The 12,146-nt window shown below is 34.2% G+C and overlaps 1 protein-coding gene across 1 annotated transcript; it reads left to right on the top strand.

The window, feature by feature from the left end:
- The first annotated feature begins 2,941 nt into the window (after positions 1-2,941).
- LOC123555470 (uncharacterized) lies at positions 2,942-7,480 on the top strand. Its single transcript, XM_045346082.2, has 4 exons — positions 2,942-3,052; positions 3,333-3,369; positions 4,869-4,956; positions 7,016-7,480. The coding sequence occupies exons 2-4, from the start codon at positions 3,360-3,362 to the stop codon at positions 7,251-7,253; spliced, it is 336 nt and encodes a 111-aa protein (XP_045202017.2). The 5' UTR covers positions 2,942-3,052; positions 3,333-3,359; the 3' UTR covers positions 7,254-7,480.
- The last annotated feature ends 4,666 nt before the right edge of the window (positions 7,481-12,146 follow it).

The raw sequence follows: 12,146 nt of genomic DNA, 5'->3' as shown, positions 1-12,146 counted from the left end.
GATTTGCAGGAAGTTCATGTGGGAGTAAAATGTAGGTAACTAGGTCTCGGGGGGTCTTTAAGATACGTATAACAGAAAAAAAGCACAACCATTCGATACTAACAGCCTCAATAAAAATGCGCGGTCACCCATACAAAACTCCGCATGGAAATAGGAGCAAGTGTAAATGAATATTGAGCACATGTAAATATTAATACTTTAGGACTGGCTTTCATGTGCGTTTATACGGGTAAAAACCAAATATGGACTTCTGGCAGATCCATACACCACGCTAGCGTTTCTTGGATGATATTCCAGAAGTTCAAATGTAAAAACGCACACGTAATAACGTTCGGTCCTTATATTTACATGTTTACAGTAGCTTACAACAAAAATATGAAGATTCTTTCCATAAAAATAAGAAAATCATGTAATAAATCTTCGAATATCTATCTTTACATGAGATAGAAAGGACAGCCAGAAAGACCCGACCTTGCTATATTGTTACTGTAATTCGACTTCTGATAAAAATACAGATCCTGATTTAAGAAATTTGGTTCTGATATACAGTACTTCTGTACTAATATATATTTTTATGTAAACAAGTTGGTGACAGTGAAACACAATTATAACATAAGGAAAAATGGTATAGTCGTGCCGATACAATTTTAGTCTCTTCCGCGAAAAGGAATTTTAAACTTTGAATATTCTTTTTGTAAATTTGAATGCCTTTCATTTATCTTCAGTCAATAGTTAAGGTAAATAGAAAACGTTAAAAAAAATTTAAGTGCTGTGGACGTAGCTTTCCCCACGCTGTTTTTTCCCCTAAAGTTTCTAAAGTTATAATTATACTTTAATGTATTTTCAGCGATTACCGTGAGGCAACCGTTACTGACGCGCTGACACCAGCCAATTCGTGTGGCTATGTCGTATATAAGAGACATCGGACAACTTCTCCACATGACTCTGGGTTTGGAGGAATGGCTTGAGATATATTGCCCTCTCTCAAATCAGCCTGGAGAAAACTCGCCTAATTTGGATATCTTAATCGTGGAATCTATCCTCAGACATTAAATAATAACTGAACCTACCCGTGTTTTTATGTAAATTTTAATGTTGCTGTTCATATCACAAAACATTTTGTCGCAAATGCATAGCATTCATAATTTCTATCTGTAATGAGCATTAGTTTGTCAATTTAATAATTAGGTCATAAAGGCTTAGATAATTACCATTTTGATGTAGAATATTGTTGTGAAAACTGAATTAGTGATAAAGCTTTTTAAATTATTAAATTCTATTTATTTGTTGAGTTAGATATTTATGGTTGATAAAAACAAGAAAATGTGAAACATATTATACACCAGTTCAAGCCAAACTGAAACGAAAGAATGCAAACACAAAATCTTTTGAATACGCCTAATCATTACAAACAGTGATAGGAAGCAGAAATGTACGTAGCATGCTAATCATTTAAGTATCGCCTAAAGCATATGACAACAAGTATACCTTCGATAACTGACCAGTGCTACACAGGTGGAATGAGCCATGTCGGCTAGAATGTTGTTATCGTAACCCTATGTAGCCCCCTAACACACCAACTGAAAGATTTCAACATGAAGTAGATAAGGGAAGGTATCAAAATAATGTACTATGTAACATTAAAATCCAAACTCTGACACGTTAACATCATAACTGGTACCGGAATCGTCCTACTCTCTATGAGTTTAATATGCAACGTCTTAGCAAAGCTGTTCCTTTGTCTGCTGTGTAAATAAACCACTCCATATGTGAAAAGGTGCCACATTCCTAGGTCATTCTGTTCCTCTGATCCTACCTTCTATCACCAGCAAAATATGGCAATGTATTGTCACAAAGTACCATTGCCACTGGTTGTATATACCAAAGGCATATAGCTGAAAAGAAATATTAAAAAAAAAACACATGCAAAATGCAAAATTCATAACTTTCCTGTTTCTAGAAAAAAAGACAGTTTTCCATTTTTAAACAACTTGTGTATAGATGTTGAAATATTAACTGCAAACTAATTTCCATTTCCCTAATTATCACACTCTTTCATCATATAGCAGTTATGACACAACAAACCTCTGGTGAAGCTTGATAATGGTTTCTGGCGATACTTTTCCTGATTTGGTAACACAAGCTACCTACTCTTTGTGCTTTTATCATAAACAACGACCATTATTCACATTAAGTCTTCCCTTTAAACATGTTGAATTCTATTTTTCTTGGTCTTTCGAAAAGATGCATATTTCAGATTCTTTGTTGTCAAGATTCATTCTTAACATGTCAGTCTCTTGGCAACATCTAAAATTTTACAGAGATTTTAGTATAAAAAATTTAAAGATATTTGTTACAAAAGAGGAATAAACTGTAGAAAACTAACTCTGTTGTTTGAATTTAACAGTTTCTAGTGTAGCGAAAACGAAAGATAATCACGGGTCGCTAGTAGAGTCAACTACATTTAACCGTCCTGGTATTTTTCGAAAACCGAATCCCGTTGGTTATTTTGATATTATGCACGGGGACAGCAGGCAAGCATTTAAAGTTCCATTAAACCTGACTTGATAGAATATCAAAATTATTATTATATTGGTAATCTTCATATAATAATTCTTACAATTAAAACAACATTTACATTGAGGTAGACTGGCCGCCAATTAATATGTAATAGGGAAAAGGAAATAAATTTAGATATTCTTTATTGGGGAAAATGTATTGTTTAGTTTGTTAGATGATATATACATGTAAAGCCTTCAATAGTGTTATTAATTAGCAACAGAAAAAAAAATCCTGTGTACTACATTCATTAAAATGTTATCGTTTTCCGAAAGTTTTCCGACGACTTTGTATGCCTTTCATACAAGAGAAATTTGCACAATTCACAGCAAGGTTATCAAGGTCATACAAAGATAACGTCACATTGAAGTTAATATTTTTCAACTCAAAAGCATTTCCGGATTGCAAATGGGTTTGACAATTGTTAATGTTAACTGTTTCAGAAATGTTCGAAGAATAAAAAACTAATTGGATATTATTACAAACAGAAATGGTATATGAGTATATTATTTTCTTTTTTTCCATTTTAAAGCGCGTGTATAGGCGTTTAAGGTTCGTATTTAGGTATCTGCGTGCCTGTTATGTCCCATAAGTGTAAATTATCCTCATTGATATTGTTTAATGCTCATGACAGATGGTATCAGATATAAGGCACATTATGTGTTTTGTATAGCGATAACCCTTTTCAATTAAAAATAAAAATGTTTAGTTTAATGTAATTTTCTCAATGATTATAAATACATAATTTTTACGTTTTTGTTTATTTTATCTAGGCGTGTACAGTGTAGCAACCAGAAGGGATGAATGAAGGTAAGTTAAATGGAGAATGTAGCAAGAACACTGAAACAATCAGAACCATACTGACCAAATGTGGTGATTCGCTTGAAGCTAGATAGAGTAGTTACAGAGCTTTGTTATGATGGATAGAGTAGTCAAACGCTTTGTATCGTGGTTGATTATTGTCCTTCCGACATACTTTAAGGTAGCCCTGCGCGTATGATTGACCGGAAGTAATCGCATGAACTCTTTTAAACAAATCTTGAAAAATGCATGGTAGCAGCTATACGGTAGTATAATTGTTGCCGGTAATCAGTTACATATTGCATGTATCAAGTGTTAAACATTCAGTACTGTAGTCTTTCTTTAGGTAAAATTTGACAATAGACAGGTTTTGATGTGGTTTAATTCAAAATAATAACATAAAATAAGTATCCAATAGATATTTGGCGAATTGTGAAAAATTAAGCACACGTACATACCCATTTTATTTGACCACATGATTGAATATATTTAAACAGTTTCATTTAAAGCTACTCCGTACGCCAAAATGTAATAGGAAGTGCGATTTTTCCATAGAAGCCAACTGTATGGATTACTCTAAAGTATCTCGTTTATACTGACCGGTAGACATATTCAACAAATCGGTCTTTGTTGGCTGAATTTCTTTCAGATATAATGATGCTTAAAAAATAGTTTAATAAAATTTCACATTGTAGAATACATTTGTTTCAAACGTTAAGAACTACTTGAACGTAAATAACCTATGGGAAGTTTCAAAGAATGAGCAGGTGCCAGCCTATAGACTTTAATTTAATTTTAATTAAATCTGTCACAGTCATCGTTTCTATTTTATTCATTTTATGATGAAAATGCTTGATTTAAGGCTTAAGTAAAAGTACAAATCATTGTGTGCTTTCTGTGGGTATTTCAAACTCAATTTTGATGAATGAATAGAACATACACAGCTTTATCTACATAGTTTTGGAACCGACAGAGATTCTCATATTTCGCCGAAAACATGCTATCACAGCAGTCCCGTCTTCGGGCACAGAGATACTAGAATACATTAAAAATAACAGTTAACTTTAATTACGTTTGTGCCGGTTTACGTTTGTGCCGACTCTTAAATGTATGCTTCAGCCTGATGCATAGCACTGACCAAATCATGGTTTAGCCTAGTACTAAATTATATATTCGATTTGTTATTATAATTATATGATTTACAAATTACATATTTCCCGTAAGGAGAGCGCGAGATCAAAGGACATATATCCGGGTAAAGCGATTGATAGAAGACGTTATGTCTGAAATGATTCGCCCTCCACCTCTTATTACTTACAAATTTTGGCAGTAGGTTAGCCAGGAACACTTGTCAGATCGTCAAAATTCCGTTGAATAACTGAAATAATGTTTTAAAAATATCAAATACGCTGTATCATAATAAATGAATACATTAACATGGTCCGAGTTTTAAAACCTTGGAACGAGTATTAGTATTATATCTATAGTTACTCTTTATATTTTTTCAGATGGTATTTTATGGATTGTTGTAGCGGTCTGCTGTGCTGTCTTGTTCACCATTACAGTAGTTATTGCCAGTATAGCAATTAAATGGTAGTAAGTATCATTAATAATTATTGATTAGTAAGATTTCAACTAGCTAAATATGATAGTTATAGTTTAGAGTTCTGTGTGATATAGTAAAACGTTCTTTGATAATAAACATTATAACTGTAGAATCCATTTGTTTCGTTCCAGTGTTTTTGTCCACTTAGTTAAATACTTTGAACAAATTTCCTTAGCAAGCACCAGTTTTAGTTCATTTGAGCGCAAAGTGACTGTGTTCACGCCACAATTTTACTGTTAGATCATTTGAATAAAGCCTCATTTCTTGAACAATCTACATGTAGTATATATGGCAACACAATCTCAGCTATTTCGTATGGGCATGACTGCTCCAATAACACCAGAATTATGGCCCTTGAACTTGTCATGTGTGTCATATTTCACAGAGGCCAGATTTCTTCTAAAATCTACATAAACCTTTTACGGAACATATTTGGCCACAGGATCGTGGACAAGTTTGATGTAGGACTATATTGCTAAAGTTACACCAGAGATATGGCCCTTGAATTAGTAACATTTGCCATATTTCACATTGTTAAAACGATAGCAACCACATTTCTTGAGCAGTCGTTATGAAACTAGTAGCCAGAAGATCTCCGTCGAGTTTGGTAATTGAAAATTTTGGAGAATAAATTGAGTAATGATCTTAAATTAGTCCAAAAAACAAGGATAAATATCAAATAGGGATTGCCACATAATTTCAAGTTGTTTACTCCCAAGAGGCCACATTTTCTATCTAATCTACATTAAATCTGTGAAAATGTTTGCATAATTAAAATATTGGCAGAGTTTAAAAGTAAATAAATAAATCAAATAAACACAGTATATCCTCAATTTTTATTAACTTGTTTGTAAACATGTGTTTCCACAATTGCACTTTAGTAAGTCCGAGGTCTGTCAGACTGACCCAAATCGCGATCCGAAGGGCAATACAACAGCCTAAGGATCTGCTACTGAGCCATATTGAAACTCATGTTTAGAAAAAGTTACACGTTATGAAAATCAGATGGCAATGTTAGACTGTGATCTTGCTTGGACATCCCGTGTAGTTCTGGGGCGGTATTCATAAAGCATTATTTACTTAAGTATTACTTAAGTAAGAAATTTATTTTACTTAAGTATATTTGTTATTCATAAAACAACTTGATAAGTAATTCTTGGCTTTTATTGTGGACGAAAACATTAAAAAACAACAGATACAACATGCACAATTATGTTTAAAGTGCTTTTATCTGAAAAACAACGCTTTAATCGTACTCACGACGCTATTTTGTTTTCTGACATAAGTCATTTCTTACGTATCTTAAGTTTAAGCTGTTTTATGAATAGGACTTATGTTTTTTACTTAGACTTAAGCAGAAATCACCACAAACTTAAGTAAAATCTTCAACTTAATTCAAAACTTATACTTAAGATGCTTTATGAATACGGCCCCTGGGCTATTTAGACCTGTCAAATAATACAATGCATGGGCGATAATGAACGTAATAGCTGATGTTTCGTAATGGTGTAATAAAACAGATGGAAATAGGTTACATTACAGACAATTTATATTTAAGTTAATGAACTGTTTGTCAGAGTTATGTTATTGTCTTACAAATTTTATTATCTAAATACTCCTTGACCATGGCCATTCGTGTTTAACGCCTGCCTATGATCCATAGTCTGGTGGGTAGTGAGTTAAAATGACACATTTCAGTACAATCACACAAGACCTGTAGATTATATTTCTTTTGTTTTTTCTATATAAGATAAGCAGTTAACGAAATGTATAGTGCAATATTAATAGGACACATAAACAAAACTTAGGAATGTGTATTCGGTTTTCAAATGTATCAGTCTTTAAATTCTGGTGCCTAAGACGTATAGGCAGACAAGTGTATATATGTCATGGTTTCATGTGAGGTATCATGTTTGAATATATTTCAAGGTGTCATGTTGAAATATGTGTCTAGGTATCATGTTTAGATATATTTTAAGGTGTCATGTTGCCATATGTGTCTAGGTATCATGTTAAAATATGTTCAAATGACTTTTCTTTTATTTGTAGTTGTAGACGTTCTGGACCACCAAGAATAATACGTCAAAGTGCCGAGAATCAAAGTCCCGCAGTTCCAATGTCTGATATAGAACTAAATGACACTATTTCTGATCAAAGACAGGTAGAACAATATCAAAATGATGATAATATGATGCAGGAACAAGTTTACCAGATATACAATGAATCTCCACATCCAGACCCATCAGCACCCCCTCTTCCACCGGAATATTATATGGAATATACTTGACACTAGAATGGAGATACAAATTATATGTTGTGTGCGCTTAAACATTTAACTGATTTCTTAGTTAAATGTCATAGAATGCAAAATATTCATATTTGTGTCAGTTTACCATTCATAATCATTTAATGGTATATTGTAAAATTACTTTCTCACTTTCATCTAGTTTATTTTAATGTAAACATACATTTGTACAGTTATTTGAAAAATGTAGAATATTCAGTCTAAGTGTGAGTTCTTCTATTTCAGTTTGTTAAAGCCTCGTCACATTTGAAATTTCGATGGGAGATATTTTTTAAATGTGTTAAACATAATACCAGAAGAAATACTTACGTGTCTTGGATGAGTCGAGGCAAATATCTGTAAACACAACTATTTACATCAAATTGATTTCAATGTTCTACACAAAATTGTTCTTCCTAAATACTCATATGAAGTGATGAGATACAAAATTTACTTGTGACAAGCCATGGAAACTTACGTCAAAATAATTTTAAAGTGACTATATTAACCTTTAGACTGTATTAGCAACATAAATATATTATTTCATTGCATGTAATATTTGATTAAAGAGTTTATTTTTATTCTGAGAATATATTTCACCTAACTAATGCATCCATAAAAACATTGCTTAAATAAATTACATGTCTTTGATCTTAGATACAAAGTTTGCTTACTGCAATTTGCTGATAACGGACAGGTTAAGGCCAACCTTAAAATATCTTTGTTTGCATATCCAAGTATCTAGTTACAGACAGTGATATATATACACCAGGCCAAGACAATGTGTTAAATGTCTAAATATATTATTATATCAATATAGTAGTATGCATACTACTTGGAGTATTAAGGTGAGTTTGGACCACGCTTTGTTTCTTCAGTGTAAGATAGTTATTATTTTATGTTCATAACATTATACTGAAAAGTTGAAGTTGTGAAAACACATTAATTCAGGGAGGGCCTAAATTGTCCACCTGTAATCTTGTAGAATAGCTGTATTATACCAGTATTATCGTGATGATTTGCACAAAGTTCATGTGGGAGTAAAAAGTAGGTCACTAGGTCTCGGTGGGTCTTTAAGATACGTATAACAGAAAACCTGAACAACAATTCGATACTAACGGCCTCAATAAAAATGCGCGGTCACCCATACAAAACTCCGCATGGAAATAGGAGCACGAGTAAATGAATACTGAGCACATGTAAACATTAAAACTTTAGAATTGACTTTCTTGCGCGTTTATACGGGTATAAACCAAATAAGGAAGTTCAAATGTAAAAACGCACAAGTGATAACATTCCGTCCTTAAATATATTTACATTTTTACGGTAGCTTATAAAAAGAATATGAAGATTCCTTCCATAAAAATAAGAAAATTATGTAATAAATCTTCGAATATAGATCTTTATATAAGATAGAAAGGACAGCCAGAAAGACCCGACCTTGCTATATTGTTACTACAATTCGACTTCTGATCAAATACAGATCCTAATTTAAGAAATTTTCTTCTGATATACGTTATTTCGGTACTAATATATCTTTTTTTATGTAAAAATGTAGTAACAGTGAAGCACTATTTTAACCCCCCAAAAAATGGTATAGTCGTGCAGATTCAGTTCTAATCTCTTCCGTACGGAATTCTCGCCTCATCAACTAACACGCGACAATGCGATAATTGTCGCATTGTCGCATTGTCCCAAAACATATATACATGCGAGATCAATCCTCGCGAGCTTTTTAGTGCAATAACTATAGTCTTAATTTTCGCATGTCTTTCTTAATTCTCGCATCGGGAAATTAAAATTCCGCTTAAATAATGATACATAGGTTTTATTAATTCTCGCAACTATGTATCATTATTTAAGCAAAAATTCAATTTCCCGATACGAGAATTAAGAAAGACATGCGAAATTGCCAAAAAAAAAAAAAAAAAAAAATAAGTATGAAAGGGGCATAATTCTATCTTAAATACAATTAGAGTCATGGGGATTGTAACCACACATGCAGGTGATGATTATAAAGAAATATTTTAAATTTCAAGTAATTATCTATTAAAGTACCAAAGATATGTCTATAAACGAAGCTTTAGAAAAAAAAAATAACATGAAAATAATTCCACGTATAACAACTTTGTGACCTAGGTATAGTGGGTCCAGCGCCTGCACATACTTTGTTTGTATGCTGGACAATGTTTATGTGAACTTACAGTAAGATATAAGCAATAGTAACAAAGATATTACAGAAAAACAAAGGTTGCCGAAAAACTTTAACCTTTAAAATAACCAAAGTATAACACCTTGGTGACCTTGACCTTAGGTATAATGGGCCCAGCCCCTGCACATACTTTGTTTGTATGCTGGACAATGTTTATCTGAACTTACAGTAAGATATAAGCAATTGTAATAAAGATATGACAGAAAAACAAAGGTTGCCGAAAAACTTTAACCTTAAAAATAACCTAAGTATAACACATTGGTGACCTTGACCTTGGGTATAATGGGCCCAACCCCTGCATATACTTTGTTTGTATGCTGGGCAATGTTTATGTGATACAACAGTAAGATATAAACAATAGTTACAAAGATATGACAGAAAAAACAAAGGTTGCCGAAATATTTTAACCAAGAAAGGTCACGTCGACGCCGACGCCGACACCGGGGCGAGTATAATAGCCCACCCCATTGAGCTAATAATTTACAGCAAAACCGTGTTTTAACACTATTTATACCCTCGCCTGACATATTACCGCCAATCGCGCATCAATAGTGTTAAAGCACTCTTTCGATAAAAATCATTTCTTAACTGAATATTACTTTTGAAATTTTGAATGCCGATTTTCCAAGTTCTTTTCTAAACTACGCTCGTAAATAATGTAAGATCATACGTTTAATCTAACGGAAATGGATGCTTTTGATATCATTGCACCAATGTTGTTTATGTGAAAGTAAAGGTTTGTTTACCTCTTTGAACAAAATACACAGTGAATGTAAACATAAATGTATACAACAATAAAACACAGAAGAAATAAACAAACAAAAATCTACACAGAGAAGGAATAAAGCAAGCAGGATGCAGCCTTGGCACATGGTAAATGACAAAAGAAAAAATAATGGTGAGATTAAATCTGTTTTGGCGCCAAAATATCATTCTTTAAGTAATTAACCATGTTCTCATAACCAATCTCACTGAGATAATAATGTTCCCATAACCCTATTACACGGTCTAAAATTTGGTTATCATGAAATATATGCATAGTATGTGTGGGTAAACAGGACAACCAACATTTTTCATTAGAGACCATGTAATTCTCTCATATCCTTAGGACACCTGGCACATTTTCATGCAATGTCATCAGGCATAGGTATGTTTTTGACAACACAGAAAATGTCGTCACTCGACCTTCAGCTATTTCCGGAAATAAAGAAAATGAAAGTAGACAGGCTAAACTTGAAAATGAAAGCAGCGTTGGCATTGGTCGATAGTCAGAGGTCTTTTTTCTTCTTCTTCTTTGCCTTCACCACCTACATCGTCATCACTGATTCAGCAATCAAGATGCCGTCTTCTTCAGGTCCTCCATCTTGCCGTGCACTTTGAATTTCATTGGGTTGTTGTTTGGGCATACAATTTGCCTTTGGTTCTCCAGACGTGGACATCTGTGCAGAATGTGCTCAGCAGTTAGCTGTTCCAGGCCACAGGGGCAAACTGGAGAAGGAGACATTTTAAGCTTTATGCACATGTGGGAATTTTACCTGTTATGTCCTGTGCGAAGCCTAAATATGATAACTTGTTCCCATCTGTCTAGTAGGTGGTAGTCATCCTTAGTAGGCCTTGGGTTTGTCAGTGTTTTGATCATTGTCACCTTCTCCTCGTGAGTAATGGCATATTGTGGCTGGTTATCTGTAGCTCTAAGCTTGACGGATCTGTCTGCATTCTCATTTCTAGGTACACCACTGTGCAGGTATCCATTGTTAGGACAAAACTCTTGTATTGCATAGGCTGAAAAGTGCCCTGGAGATGGATGTTTGTTTGGAATTTTCAAGAGCTTGGAGAACTGACAGAGCATCCGTGAAGATAACAACGTTAGGGCAGCTCTCTGGAGACTCCTAAATGAGTTTAGTAGCCTATTTGATGGCCTCAACCTCTGCTGTATAGTTGGTAGAATGACTTCCTGTTGGAATAATATTTGTCTCTGATATTCCCGAGGTATGCAGTATGAAGATGTCAGCTCCTCCGTCTTTTATTTCAGCCGAGGCTGAGCCGTCTGTGTACACCTGTGTCCATCTCTCTGACGGGTATGTGTCTTGGATCATGGCATGTGTAAAGGATAGCTTGACCGTTTCATCTGAAGTACCAGGGGGAAGACTAGGAATATTGGTATGTATAGTCAGATTGGATTGGTCATGTTTCCACGGTTCTGGTAGATCTGGAACAGTGAAAGGAGTAGTGGATTGTCCAAGATGCTCTGCAAAGGTTTGCCGAGTTTCCTGGCTCGTGTACAAAGTTGCCCCTTTTTAAACAATTTTTGTAAGCCCTACAAGTTTGGCTTTCATGGGATGATCTGGCAGGTATTGGTATATGCTTGTTTGTACCAATGTTTTGGACTATCTTCCTTTGGCAACTGGAGGGATGGCAGTAACGTCTTCCATGGCTTTAATTGGTATTGATTTCAGTGCTCCGGTGATGATTCTGAGAGCCTGATTTTGCACTTTGTCTAACCCCTGCTGATTTGTCTTGGCAGCTGTTATCCAAGCTGAGGAGCCATACTCTAGGATAGGTCTGATGGTCCCAAGGTATACTGTCTTGATTATGTTTTCGTGTGCTCCCCAGTTTGTATCAGCAAGTTTCCGTAGAATGGGAAGCTTTTTTCGTGCCTTGCTTTCTGCATTGGTTAGATGTGC

The sequence above is a fragment of the Mercenaria mercenaria genome, chromosome 7 (assembly GCF_021730395.1).
Source record: "Mercenaria mercenaria strain notata chromosome 7, MADL_Memer_1, whole genome shotgun sequence".
Classification (NCBI taxonomy): domain Eukaryota; kingdom Metazoa; phylum Mollusca; class Bivalvia; order Venerida; family Veneridae; genus Mercenaria; species Mercenaria mercenaria.
This window is presented reverse-complemented; position numbering and strand designations above follow the sequence as displayed.